The sequence below is a fragment of the Procambarus clarkii genome, chromosome 88 (assembly GCF_040958095.1).
Source record: "Procambarus clarkii isolate CNS0578487 chromosome 88, FALCON_Pclarkii_2.0, whole genome shotgun sequence".
NCBI lineage: Eukaryota > Metazoa > Arthropoda > Malacostraca > Decapoda > Cambaridae > Procambarus > Procambarus clarkii.
The window spans coordinates 20,437,364-20,451,863 of NC_091237.1; the positions used below are offsets into that span (position 1 = coordinate 20,437,364).

Here is a 14,500-nt window from a genome sequence, read left to right on the forward strand (position 1 = left end):
CTGGAATGAATGATTACTTTACCCATCAGGTCCTGATATTGCCATCAGGCATTCCTCATCAATGGCCAGATTAATACTGGCACATTTATTGCCTGGAGTCACAGGGAAGTTGATAGATTTAAAAAAAATCCTTTTGGTTTTTTGGATGGGAAGATGGTGTCCAATGCCAGCGGCTTGGCCCAAGAGGTCCTGGAAATTTGAGTGTCTTGGTGAGTCCTGGTGTGCCCTTTGGGTATGGTAGGCATCTAGCTCCTCTGCCAGAAGTCAATGAAAGAACATGTTTGTGTTTTTGCCTATTTGGGCACAAGTTTAGGAGGGGTAATTGCATTTCTGCTGTGAATTTGTTTGACTATCCAGAGTTTTCTGTGGTGTGTGGGGTCGGTACTCCTGGGGCTACCAAAACATCTGCCTACCAGTGTTTATCTTCTGCACGGCATGTTAGTGTCTATCAACAGGCGACATGTATATTACAAGCAAATCTTAGTATTTTACAATGCAAAGAATGGCAGGGTACAACTGCCATTGTTAAGATATTAAAAATTATTAAAACTATTGTATAGGTTAAACTACCTTGCCTTGTGTTTATCTTGTATTGGTTCTGGGGATCAATGTCCCAATAGTCCAGTCTCTGATCAGGTCTCCTGGTTGGGGGGTCTGGTTAATGATACAGCTGCTCGTAGTCCAATGTACAAATCATACCTAGTTGATCAAGAATCCTTTTGGAAGTGTCTATCAAGCTCTCTTTTGAACACCATGGGAGATCAACTAGTTATGCACCTTGTGCTTAGAGGGAGTGTTGAAAAATCTTGGGCACTTAAATGTTAATAGAATTCTCTTAGCATATCTCTTGCACCTTTGCTTTTCAATGGGACTATTTTGCACTTTTTGCCATGCAAAAAAGGGGAGCCGGTCGGCCGAGCGGACAGCACGCGGGACTTGTGATCCTGTGGTCCTGGGTTCGATCCCAGGCGCCGGCGAGAAACAATGAGCAGAGTTTCTTTCACCCTATGCCCCTGTTACCTAGCAGTTAAATAGGTACCGAGGTGTTAGTCAGCTGTCACGGGCTGCTTCCTGGGGGTGGAGGCCTGGTCGAGGACCGGGCCGCGGGGACACTAAAAAGCCCCGAAATCATCTCAAGATAACCTCAAGATATATGCCTCCTAGTCTCTTGAGGTGTTATTTCCTTGTGCAGATTTGGAACCAGTCCCTCTAATGTTTTCCAAGTGTAAATTATTATGCCTCTGTCTCTCTTGAATATAGATTTAAAAATTTTAGGTAGTCTCAATAATTTTGACGTTTTATTGGAAAAAAAGTGTGTGACCTGACATTCCACTAGTAGAACAGAGTATACTTTATTTGAAGATATGGCTTTGCCAGTGAGGGCTTTATCAAATCTCAACCCAGCATGGGAAACTATATTTCCAAATTAAATCTAATTTCATCTTGGTGTTTCTCTAAACCTCCTACTGTGTTATGATGTGTTACAACTAGGAGACACACACCTGAAGTTGGCACCATCCTCGTCTACAATGTGGTCCAGGCCATGTGTTTGACTGCTGATGAAGCTCTTGAGGTGCGCCAGCTCCAGGGCTTTCCACAGGTCCGTGTCACTGTGTGCATTGAAGGGGTCCAGGTTGAGTCGAACTGTGCCGCTGAACAGCACCGGATCCTGCAGGGGCATATGGTAGCTTAAAGAATAGAAGGTAAGGGCATTGATAATGAACATAATAAATGAAATTGCAGAAATCCTATTGTCTCACTTAAGGCAGCTCCTATTTTTGGAGAAGCTGAATGGTGACTCCCCAGTACTGAGTCACGTCTGCCTTAGGCGTCATGGAAGGCCAACTGGGAACCAGAGCTGGAACTTGGCTCCCTCAGAGAGGCACAAGGAGCAGGGAATTATGATCACCCACACCAAAAAAAATTCAGAAAGTAAATGAAGGAATACATACAATTGCAAGGTTTCAAGAAAGCAAAGCACTCAAACAGCTTAACGACTCTGCAGATGATGCAATCGGAAACTAGGTTGAACACCCTTAGTTATGGTTGGCCACCAACATGAGGCAGCATCACCGGGAAGCTCCTGGTTTCCAGGCCATTTTAGCCTCAGTCCTATCCTTGATTTCCTCGAATGTAGACCTCCCGGTGTTCCAGCTTTGGCGAGTCCCAGTTTTTTCAAGATAAGTTTGGGCCATCCTTTAGACTCTGTCCTGTGGAAGCCATTTCCTTAGTATAATGTTACCGATTTTCGTATTTTTTTCACAAGCACGATTTTCAAGCTGTGGACTTCATCAAGTTGCATGTGTTTATGACAGCCCTTCCCTAAGTGCTCATTTCAGCATTGCCCTTGTTTTGACAGTTATTTCTCTGGAGATATATAGAGTTTGTCCACGAGAGGCTATTCTAATGTACAGGGGTGCCTCATCCTGGGAAGTGCATGGGTCTTCAACTTCTGAGGCCCTGTAGTTGTAGACGTTCAGGGTTTATTTTTGTGGAGTGCACCGAGGTTCACATGCTTGTCTATATGGATGCCGCGGATACTCTTTGTAGCCATGTGTATCCTGTAGGTTGCATTCAGTGTCAGTTCTACCCGTGAGCATCCCTAGTGCCTGGGTACGTAAAATGGAGGTATGTATTGACTGGTATGCAGTCATTAGCTTTCATTTTTCATTTAAATGTTTTGTTTTATTAGCGTAAATATCAGTTTGTTTTATTTTGTCAATGTAAAGTTTCATGATTCATTTGCCCATGTTTGCAAGTACAGGTATGTTGAGTTGTGTATGAGAGAATGTTTATATTTGTAGATAGGGCAGGGGAGGCAGCATTTTCATAGCCAGTTCCGCGTGTCAGCAGATCATACTGGCACAGGCTTTTGTTTAGGCTTGGTTCCTAACCCTCTTGTCCACTTTTCCCCATCTAGTGTTTTGTGGTGTTTTAAGCTGCTCACAGTCCCCTTGTGGGTCTTGATGGGCCTGCAGTACAGTCCAGATCTCTCAGATCTGTACATCTTCATTCCCTAATCAATGACATTAGTCTCAAAGTCAATAACAACATGACACCCCATGACTCATACCCACAAGTCATAGGTATGGTCCATGACTCAGTAGTGAGGAGCTATTTCAGCGAGTTACCTTCAAGGAGCCACCTGAAGCCCTACCATAAAGACACTGCATTACATTCAATTCTGGGTTTTATATTCAAACTCATTTATATATGTATCTAACATTCTTTTGAAACAATCCAGGGATCTCAAAGCTTTAATGTTACCAAGTAATTTGTTCCATTAATCAACAACACTGTTTCCAAACCAGCATATATTCATATAATTATAATATACCATTATAATTAAAGACCATGGTGATACCCACCTGAGGTATGATACTGATGTTCCTTCGCAGGTCATGGAGGCCGACCTTGGCAATTTTTTCATTATCAATGTCAATGTGACCTCCAGCAGCTTCTATGATACGGAAGAGTGCCAGAGTGAGGGAGGACTTGCCTGCTCCAGTCCTGCCCACAATCCCCACCTAAGGAGCATGAGAGCAATTGTCATATAATGTTTCTGTATGGTGACTTGAAATACATGAGTAAATCGGTATGAAAAAGTGGGGAGAGGAGAGTGAGTGAGCTCTAAGTGAGTAGGAGAGTGAGTGTGAGAGTGGGGCAGTGGTAACATACCCATCCCATGCTTCATGTGCAATTTATTCTGGGTTCAAGTCCAGGTCAGGGAGGATTGAATAGGTGCCAATCCTTAACAGCTCATCTCTGTTCATCCAGCAGTAATTGGGTACCTGGTTGTAAACTGATTGGTGGGTCGAGTTCCAGGAAAACTAGTGGGTAAGGCTTACCATGAGCTATGACAAGGGAAAGCTTCTGGCTTGTTAACAGGAGTCTGGAGTCATTTCCCATCCCTTGTACCCATTTGTGTAAAAAAACAAACTAGCATTGAATGTAATGAAATGCCATTTTCTGGGTGAGACCCGGAGGCTCCCTGGAGATATACTGGGCTGATGTGTGTATATTAGACGGTGGCAACAGTCAACTGATGGAGTTCTATGCCTACTGGGGACCACGAGCCAGAACCTGGCCCCCCTCAGAGAGGCACGAGGAGCAATGCCTATAGACACCTCCATGTAGTTGGAAGCAGTCTATATCTGCCATCTACCAGGTCAGGCTCCCTGAAAGGTAGGAATCCCAAAAACTACAGCTGGTTAAAAATTGCAAACAGAAAGCCAAACAAGCAAACAGAACTTCCCAATCAGAAAACAAGCATACAAGCATGCAGTCACCAATGCCATCATGCCAGCTGTCTGCGCAGCTCTCCCCAACCTGGGAGGGGAAAGAGGGGGTCCCAGACCTCCTGCACTAGCCACCCAGCCAAAGTTCAGAGGCTGGACATCAAAAACGCAAAAAAATGCTAACCGGAGGGAGGGAGGGATGCCGGGAACCCTCCGGGTCTCATCCAGAAAATGGCGTTTTGTTACACTCAACACTGGTGTTCTGTGGAGAGCCCCTTTGGTTAGGTAGCTCCGGGGAGACAAAGCTAAAGGAAAGGAGGGACCTTACCCAGGAAGCGACCGCCACTCGCTCCTCAACAAGAAGTTGAGACTACTGGCTGCAATCTGCGACCCAAGGCTACACATGCCCGAGAAGGGCCAGGAACATTAACGAGGTACCATGTGGCCAGGATCCTGTTCGACCTCCAAAAGCCCTGTGCCTGACTGTCAGCCCAAGACATTACCAAAAACAGCAGCCTCTCCTCATTGCTCTTTTTTTTCAATTCTGCAAGTCATTTAGTACAGTGGCATGTTCCAGCAACTTTTGCAGTTTGTTGATGTGCTTCTTGAAATATGGGCACCATACAACTGCTGCACATTCCAATTTTGGTCTCAAGTCATGAACAATTACTTTAATATTCACTGTCCACATATTTAAAAGCAATTCTGAATATGGAAAGCATAGCATAGGTTTCTCTCACAGGTTTCTCTCTTTAAGTAGTCCTCGGGGGTTTTTTTTTTTTTTTTTTTTTTTTTTTTTGCAGAACTACCCCAAGATCTCTGTATATGTCCGAGTGTCTTAAAGCCTTTTCACAAAATTTGGAAGTTGTGTGTGGCCTATTTTCTTGGAAGACAAGAACAGTAATTAACACAACCTGGTGTACACATCCTGCATTTACAAAATGTTATGTGAATGAAGTTATTTATGTACAGGAATCAACGCCTTGTAAAACACCCACGTACAATTTGACCAGACATCATAATGCCTACTTTCATGGATATTTAAATTCACCCTATTAAGTGCCACAAACAAGATTGCAACAGCTCATAACAGCACTAAGCTCAATGCATTTTACTTTAAAATTGTATTTACCTTGGGTGATGAAATTAATTTTAGGTAGGCTTATGCTATGTCTTGATTTACCTCGGGTCATCTATTTCTCTGCTGGCTTCAGCTTTGCTATTTCCCTACTGGTCATAGGACTGCTGCTTCTCTACTGATATCAGGTCATCAACTATCTTACTGATCTCCACTCTAGTTGCTTCCCTACGCACCTTCTCAGCAGGCCTGATGGAACAAGAAATGCCCTTCAGGACGAGATCGAGTCCTGGCCTGAAGCGGGTCTCATAGTTGTCGAAGGTGATGTGCCCCTCTGATGGCCACAATGCGGTCTGTGTCTGATCCTTTGCCACCTGCCAAGGCGCCTCCTGAGGTAGCTGTTGAGGTAAGGAAGATTAAGAAAGGAAAACATTGAGAGAATAAGTAGGTTAACTATTTTCTGGCAAACAACTAATGCCATTAAACTGAAGACAATTTCTGAACTGTGCTCACTGTTGAGAAACAACAGTAATATACATGTGTTGCAAGCCTGAATTAGTATTTTGATAAAACACAGGTTCCAGAAAAATTATAATTATAAACCCCATGTAGTGAGCACAGTGAGCACCCAGCGTGCCTGGGGCCCGACAGCTGAATGGACAGCGCCTCGGATTCGTAGTCCTGAGGTTCCAGGTTCGATCCTCAGTAGATGCTGAAACAAATGGGCAGAGTTTCTTTCACCCTGATGCCTCTTATTCCCCTAGCAGTAAATAGGTACCTGGGAGTTAGACAGCTGCTACGGGCTGCTTCCTGCGGGTGTGTAAAAAAAAAAAAAAAAAAAAAAGAGGCCTGGTCAAGGACTGGGCCGCAGGGACACTAAGCCCCGAAATCATCTCAGGATAACCCTCAAGATAGGTGTGCTTAATGTGTTTCAAAGTTACCATACTGGCAACTCTGCCTTACCTCAGATTGAAAATAAAAGGATCTTAGCATCATAGTCCACCAACCACTAGAGCTGGCCAGCAAGTTGGACTGATATACAGTAAATTAATAATTTATATGGAACTGAACAATATGGTCAGTAGTACTAAATAAATCCAATGTTGCCCTGCTTGACTGTTCATGAATTGTGTTTAAAACACAGAATTTTTACCCCAGGGAGCAACTAAATGCAATAGCTTAGAAAAGAGCTCTTCTCACCTGTATATATTCATTGATCTTCTCCACAGACACAATGTTAGACTCAAAGTCTGACATAATACGCACCAACCAGTTAAGCTGCAGTGTGATCTGAAATATTACATACACACATTATTATTACCATATTTTCCACTTTCACAGAGTGGGAAGGCATTAGCCCAGAAGCAAAAGTCAATACAGTATAGTAAAATAAGGTTATAGATTTTAAATAATAAAACATTCAAAATATCACTTATTTATTGCATTTTTCACAAAACTGTGTAGCATCACAAACAAACCCTACCACACTCCAGCAGTCATCTACTGCTGCAACCCGCCACTTCTTATTACCATGGATTGTTTTGTACATTATACAAATACATTTACATATTATGATGGCTGAATAGCTTTTCCTCAAACAACAATATCCGTAACATAAGCAAGTTATGAAGCCATGCCACTCTTCCCTAGTTATGCTTCCCTACAAATTCTGGCTTGTTTGCTATGAACATTTACAAAATATAAAAATTCTCCTTAACACAGATGTTAACAAAGTTCTAAGACCAGACTGTATCGGCCCTTACATTTGTGAAAGATGTGCATATCCACTAGCAGTCTTTCTGGCAGCCTCTTCCACATCTGCATTAATTAGCAAACTTGGTCATATGTTCACCTAGTGCTTCTGTTCATGTAATAATTAATGGGTATCCAGGAGTTAGGCAACTGATGTGGATTGCATCCTGGGAAAGGTCAGTCATTAGCCTAAGGTGGACATTAATAAACATAACAGGGTTCTTATCTCTAGCAATAGGAAGCCATAAACTAATTACTACTATATGTAATCTACTCTTGTGGCTATCCTTCTACCATCAAAATACAAAGTTGGCAACATCTCTGACTAGACTACACACATAAATCACAATAGTGTGATGCATCAATGAACAAATCCACAAGGGCCGTGACAAGGATTCGAACCTATGCCCGAGATGATCCCAGATGCTGCCTTAATCGACTGAGCTACGACATGGTCAAAAAGAGTTAAAACCGAAGTTCTACTGAACTTACTGGATCCTGCAGCCTCTCCGAGACATAAACCAGGGTTTTACACAACTCCCTTATGCACTCAAGCTATGTCAATAGGCCGTTCTACCTCTTCGCCCTTACTTCATTACACACAGAAATCACAATAGCATTACGCATCAATGAACAAATCCACAAGGGCCGTGATGAGGATTCGAACCTACGTCCGAGACGATCCAGTAAGTTCAGTAGAACTTCGGTTTCAACTCTTTTGACCATGTCGTAGCTCAGTCGATTAAGACAGCGTCTGGGATCATCTCGGACGTAGGTTCGAATCCTAGTCGTGGCCCTTGTGGATTTGTTCATCCCTGACTAGGTTTCATATTGTCCACACAAGATTAACTCATGTAGTTAATGGAACACAGACTAGCACCTGTCAGAATTGTCTAATTATTTACAGTAACTCATCTCCCAGTAGAATATTCAGATTTTCAGTATGATCGGAAATTACATTTCTTAATGTTCCTTTATGCCACATGTTTCTTGATAAAATCCTCAGGGACTGGCTCCTTTGACACTGATCATCTTTTATCTCTCTGCTCTCATACTGACATTCTAAACAACATCTACAAACTACAGTATTGAATATTCTGTGATATAGACAGTGCTATATAGCCATACTGGCTTGGTGCTTTCTCTTGATAATTACGTAGTGTATACTATTGTGTAATTATAATTAGTGTAATTGTTTTTATATTAAATATAGAGAGTTGTAAATAAATGTATATATTAAATCACAAAAAACAAGAGAGAGTAAAGGTATTCATAAATTACGGTAAATGTAAATATACAGTAAGTGCAATAACCCTTACCAAAACTATTGAAAGAGTAAGTTAGCATATATCAGTGATTATCCCCCAAAGACCTAACATCTGTTCATACACATGTACAAAACCAAAACAAACCAGACTAATAACACTCACATTAAGAGCATATGTGACAGACAGACCAACAATCCCAGGACTGATTGAGTCTCGTCCAGCGACACCCATGATGGCTGCTGAAAAGGTGATGAGGTTACCTATTGTCTCCAGATTTACACCAAGCCACCTGAAATTGATGAAAATTAAATCTTCTAATATAGTGCCGAGTACATGTACTGTAATTATCTAATTTGACTATTTTCTGCAGATTCCTATGATAAGTCACTGGTATATAATGGTAAACTATCATTCCATAAAAGAAAATTTATGAAAAATTCAATGCCAGAAAATTCAGCTTGTTGGAGAACTCTGGCTATTACATACACCATTATATAAATATACCGCATGTGTGTAAATCACAAAGAAATTAACACGTGACGAACGATGCGACAATGTCAGACCACGAAGGAAGGATTAAGACAGGAATTTCCTTAAGTACTTTCGCATTTAATAACACATCTTCAGAAGTATTTTTATTTAATAATAACATCTTCTGAAGATGTTACTTACATCACTTACGTTAATTTGAAATCTTCTCACTACTCGATATGGAAATTTCAGATCAGGAACACATATCCATAGTTGGAATAATCAGACATGTGGAGCTTTAAGTGAAGGGTGAGGCAGGTGTATGAACAAAGTAGTGAGGGCTAACAATATTAAGATCAAATTTGAATAATAACAATATAATCCACAGGATTGCCGAGACAAATCGCCAGTCAGTTGATGGTTCAAAGGCAGGAATCAGGAGCTGAAGCTCAAATTCATCAGATTCACTTAGACAAGTACTTTAGCATACATATACACATTCATTCCCTCTCACAGAGACTCTCAAACATTCACAGCACAGTACTGTATAATGTTGCTCACCTGAAGGTAGCAATGTTAGAGTAAATAGGTTTCAAACTGTTCTCCAGCAGTTGTAACGACTCATTGAAGAACTCGTCCTGTTTCCTGTAGGCTCGGATTACCGATGCACCTACAGGGTGTGAAAAAGGAGTAAACAAACATAGTGGATTCTAGTTTCTAATTTTTAGTTATGTAGAAGGTGATAGTGTAAAATTCTAACCATATTTATATATATCTCAGCATCTATCTATCTCAAACCTTCATTTTCTTTTTCTATATCTCTTCATTGCACTCTGTTTCATCTCTTGCTTTACATTTTCTCTTGTTTTCCTATCTCAATGTCTTTCATAATTGGCATTGCATACTAGTAACATGTCACAAAGTTTTTAACACATCAAATATTACATTTTGAGTTCAAATGAGTAAATACAGTTCTTTGTTATTATAACAACAATTCACTGCTAACACATTACTTTGTTATTTCCTCCACTCACTAATGCTTATGCTAATCCAGTCCATATTATTTAACTTTTAGTGTGGCGATAAAGGACATAACTTTTCTTAGTTAAATGCTAAGTTTACATGAAGATTTCCATCTCAGGTCTGAAGAGAGTTACAGTACAGCATTTGTAAACATGCAGATGACATCACATTCTGGTTTTGGTGCAGAAGAAGGATACATTGTAATTACATTTATGTAATTAGAGTCACCAAGCAGCTCTCATCAGAAGAAATTTCAAAGTCATTTACTTTGGCTATAACAAAGTGATGAAGTCCCTTTGGTGGCATAAAATCTTGATTACTCGTGAAACAATCTCTGAGTGGGGTTGCTCCTAGAGGGGGCTATGTACTGTGGTATGTGCTGTGGTGCACGAGTAGGCACTGTGCTGGGAACATTGTCACCTGCAGTGGATTCACCGATATATGAACCTTGTACATAGTCTATCACTGTCAAGATTCTCTTTGTCATTATCATTAAATTCTTACAGTTTCTTATTTATTTCATCACCTGTAAGTGATGCTGTGGGCACAAGCCACATGGTGGTGCTGCTGTGAGCTACTCCTCCATGTGCTACTCATATTTGCTGTGTTAGTACTGAGGCTTCCCCTCATGTGTCTGAGGGGGTGCCCACAATTGTTTTTCCAAGACAGCATCTGTTTACTGGAGGCCTGAGGGAGCAGATGCAAGTCACATGTACCTTCAGTATTTTGTAAACTGTCACGGAATCTAAATGTTATCTTTATTGATATGAGCAACACAAATCAAACGACCCTTGTTGTGATTCAAAGTTGAAGGGTTAAGGAAAATATATATATATATATATATCACGGGTTGCCAGCAATGGTGGGAATTGGGATCCTGATACTGCGGCCAAGCAGACAAGGGCCAAAACTTACAGCAAGCAGGATACATTTCAGATTTATGGTTTCCATTATCGGACAGAAACAATAATACCATTGAGCCTGACCAGCAGGCACGTGGGACAGAGTATCAAAGGAGCGCCAGCATACCCACATCAGATTAAGGGTAATAAAGTAATAAACTCAAGAGACAGGCACACAAGACATAAAAGAAAGACAGACAAAAATTAAATAATCAGAAAGACACAGACAGAATAGAAAACCTAAAGAGATGCAGAAAGACAGAACTGGACAGAGACAAACTAATGACACAATAATCTCCAGCTCACCTTGTATACTTTCACTAAAATGAGAGAAGATAGGGGATCTAGTGTTGGACTCTATCCTTTTAATTTGGCGAGAGGTAGCCACAAACACCTGCTGGATGAAGCAGTACACGCACATGATGGGTACGACAAACACGGAAACAATGGGTGTGGCTGCCACAATCACTATCATCGTCATCACCACCTGTAGTACAAATCCCGAGATTATTTACTATACAGTACACATTTTCTGCTGACCTTATCAGTCTAAACAGCCACAGTAAACTCCTAGTTTTACAACCATAATCCAAAGCCTAATGTAAAAACCATAATTATGCGAGATGTTGGGCTCCCATCACTATATGGGATGTTGATACCCCTTGTAGAAGTGGAGTGGTAAAATTAGTTAATGTAGAACAATCTTGCATATTGTTAAAAAGTATTATGAAAAGTCAGCTCGGGAATATATCCTATTTTTCCAAATGTAGTTGGAATATAAAACTGGGAGTATACTGTACTGTATATCAATAGTTCTTTGCCAGATAAGGCCTACCCCCACTACAGCTTCCACAAAGACCAAATTAGATGAAATGGCTGTCAAAATAAATAGTGTAATGACTCCTCCAAGGTGCATTTGATACGTCTGAAAGACACACTAAACCCATTACAAGCTAAATCCAAATGAATATGATCAGACTAGATCAGCAATATAAACCTCTTCTACAGCACTTCTGCAAACCCATAAAAATGGTAAAACATATTAATTAATAAATCCAAACCAAAATCACATCAACTTACTTACCTACATAACTTCCCTTCCCTTAAAATGTACATCACTACCAATAACAACATACTGTAGACAGGATGGAGGCCAAACCCCGTAGTGTTTGTGGCAGGATGTAATCTAGCACATTGATCTCCTTGCTGAAGCGGTTGATTATGCGTCCACTTGGGTTGGTGTCGAAGAAGCTCATGGGAAGACGAATGATGTTACGTAGCAAATGGTGGTGGAGAATATTGGCTGCTCGCAGTCCACCCAGCATCACCATCAACAGACCCACAAACAAGAAGATGGCTGTTGGCAGATCAAAATTGGTCTCATTGCAGGGGACAGTTAATACACGTATACAGTATACAGCAGACCTTCAGAAATGGCTTTATCTCTTTGTGTAATTTTGAAAAATCCAGACTAATTGAAGCTAGTGTCCTATTTATTAACAAATATTTAGGTTTTTTTCTTACTCTATATGATAAACATTTTGTTGTAAAATTCATCAACAGTATAATCCATGTCATATGCTGGTGGAGATAAGTCAATGTCTCAAGTTCTGATGAGTGTCAAGTTATGTCAGCTTACATCTTTATTGATACATATCATTTTTGGTAAAGATCTTTTTAATAAAATTAAAAGCAGGAATTTACATATAGGTTCACATAATTTTATTATTATTATGATTGAGTTTTTAATGCTATATATGAGGAATACATCTGCATGACACCAGTGAATGGTAACCCAGAAAAATCAGTTAATGGATTAATACATCAAAAAGAAAATAATTATGTAAAAATGAAACAGTGTGTGTGTGAATATATGGTTGTAACAAAGTGTACCACATGTTCAAAAAGTACTGAATTATACAAGAATACCGATACATTATAAATAGAGTACATGTATATATATCGTAGGCCTACAAAACACTATCCTTCTTAGCTTGTAATAAACTCTGTGCTAGTGTTTGTGAATTGTGTGCTCATAAAGCAAGTTAAACACATACTATAGTGAAAACAAGTGATAAACAATCAAAGAAACATGCAAGGTGACTACTGGAGTCATCTCTCTCATACAGCAGTGTTAGCTGAGCTAGCATCGGGTGTCAACAGATGTCGGTCCAGATCCCCAACACTCAACCTTTCACAACTCGTTCAACCAGTAAAGAGGTACTGTACATATAAATATTTCTGTTTTTCTTACATTTTGCATACAAATTAACAATGCTAAGAGGACAAAATATTTGTTCATTTTCCCCCTCCCCCACATAGGCAGGTATGGCCATATTCCAATAGCTGCACATTGTGAATGCTTTTTAACCATCAAAGCTTAACAGTTTCAAGTAAACAATGTCACAAAGTACTGAGAAGATGATTCTGCATACAAGAAAGAATACCTTGACCAACGCCGAATGCACCATAACCAGCAAGGAAAATGTCTCGATCAAATTGTGCAATATCTTCAGTAGTGTTGGAGGTGATGGTTGTGTTGGCTTTAGAAGTGCTGGTCCACTGAGACAACCACACACTGCCACCTGCATTGCTCGCCTGTGATGGTGGTTAGTATTCCATTAACCAGTGGTTAGTATATTTTACTCTGCATTCTCTAACTTGCACTATGATTTCTGGCAAGAATTCATAGTGGTCTAAATAACAATACAGTAATAACAACAATATTGTAGTAAAAATAAATAATTTATAATAAAAACAATAATAATATAAAGAAATGACAATGCATGATATATCAAGCAAGTATGTGGGAGTCACTAGAACACTGGTTAAAATCCCTGCATTGTTTCAAATAATTTTCTAATTAATAATAATAATATAGAAAAAAATCAGATGGAGCTCTGAGGCGACTCGAACCCCACGATCGAGATAATCTCAGCCGTTGATGCTAATCACTGGACCACCCCCAGCGTTTAGTGTCAGTGGCTGGGCTTCTCTTGGTCACGATTTAGCTTTATTTTTTTCTGGACCATAAAATTAAACATACAAAAAGTGAACTTTTTGTTGGTCCATCACTTTATACCGGTACTTTTGACTAAATAGCTACTACAAGTAATGTCATATCAGGAGGATGGGCTGAAATGAGGACAAAAGTCAAATTATGGAGGAAGAGAGAAGGAAATTCTGTGGGTGAAGTTACACCAAGTATCCCAAGTTACACCCCAGGTACACCAAGTACCTGGAGTATGTGATTTACAGACTAAGAATTTGTGCAAGTGGAGCTGTGAGTAGGATAATGGTCAAGAATTATTGTATGAAAGAGAGGTACTGTAGTACCTAACCTTTTGTACAGATGTGAGTGACTGGTATGGTATGAACAGTAGAAATGGATGATCTGAGAAGCATGCATGGTGTTTAGAGAAATAATAAAGTAAGACATAAAAATTGCATTAGAAGATGTAGCGTGCAGTAAATATTAAGAATGAAAAGAGTATACCAAGATGGTTTTGTCATGCTGAATGAATGGATGATAATAGATGGCTAAGGACATCATATTTGAGAGTAGGAGGAGAGGAAAACAACTAATATAATTAGATGTAGTGAGTGCATATGAGGAAGTGGGGGTTGAGTGCAAACTGCACAAAATATGGGTAGGCAGCAGCTTGTGATAGGGAGTGAATGTTTAACATGCTCGTACAGTATAAAGCAATTCAGTTCAAACATTAAACTAAGTCTTATGAAGTGGTAGGGTGTTAGTGTGGATGATTA

General features: G+C 40.1%; 1 protein-coding gene across 15 annotated transcripts in view; it reads right to left on the bottom strand.

The window, feature by feature from the left end:
- LOC123745766 (ATP-binding cassette sub-family C member 3) overlaps window positions 1-14,500 on the bottom strand; it is a 58,189-nt gene that overhangs the window by 12,060 nt on the left and 31,629 nt on the right. For 10 of the 15 annotated variants that reach the window (XR_011225741.1, XR_011225739.1, XR_011225738.1 and 7 more), the window contains 9 exons: window positions 13,180-13,330; window positions 11,869-12,089; window positions 11,039-11,219; window positions 9,369-9,477; window positions 8,499-8,625; window positions 6,517-6,606; window positions 5,553-5,714; window positions 3,369-3,527; window positions 1,503-1,669 (listed from right to left, as the gene is read on the bottom strand). Coding sequence is in view for 5 of the 15 variants with exons in the window: in XM_045726646.2 (XP_045582602.1) it covers window positions 1,503-1,669; window positions 3,369-3,527; window positions 5,553-5,714; window positions 6,517-6,606; window positions 8,499-8,625; window positions 9,369-9,477; window positions 11,039-11,219; window positions 11,869-12,089; window positions 13,180-13,330 (1,367 nt within the window). In the remaining 10 variants the exon portion in view is untranslated. Of the gene's footprint in view, window positions 1-1,502; window positions 1,670-3,368; window positions 3,528-5,552; window positions 5,715-6,516; window positions 6,607-7,079; window positions 7,236-8,498; window positions 8,626-9,368; window positions 9,478-11,038; window positions 11,220-11,868; window positions 12,090-13,179; window positions 13,331-14,500 lie in introns of those variants that run through there. The other 5 variants (XR_006771410.2, XM_069317661.1, XM_069317662.1 and 2 more) reach the window with 5 other exon arrangements.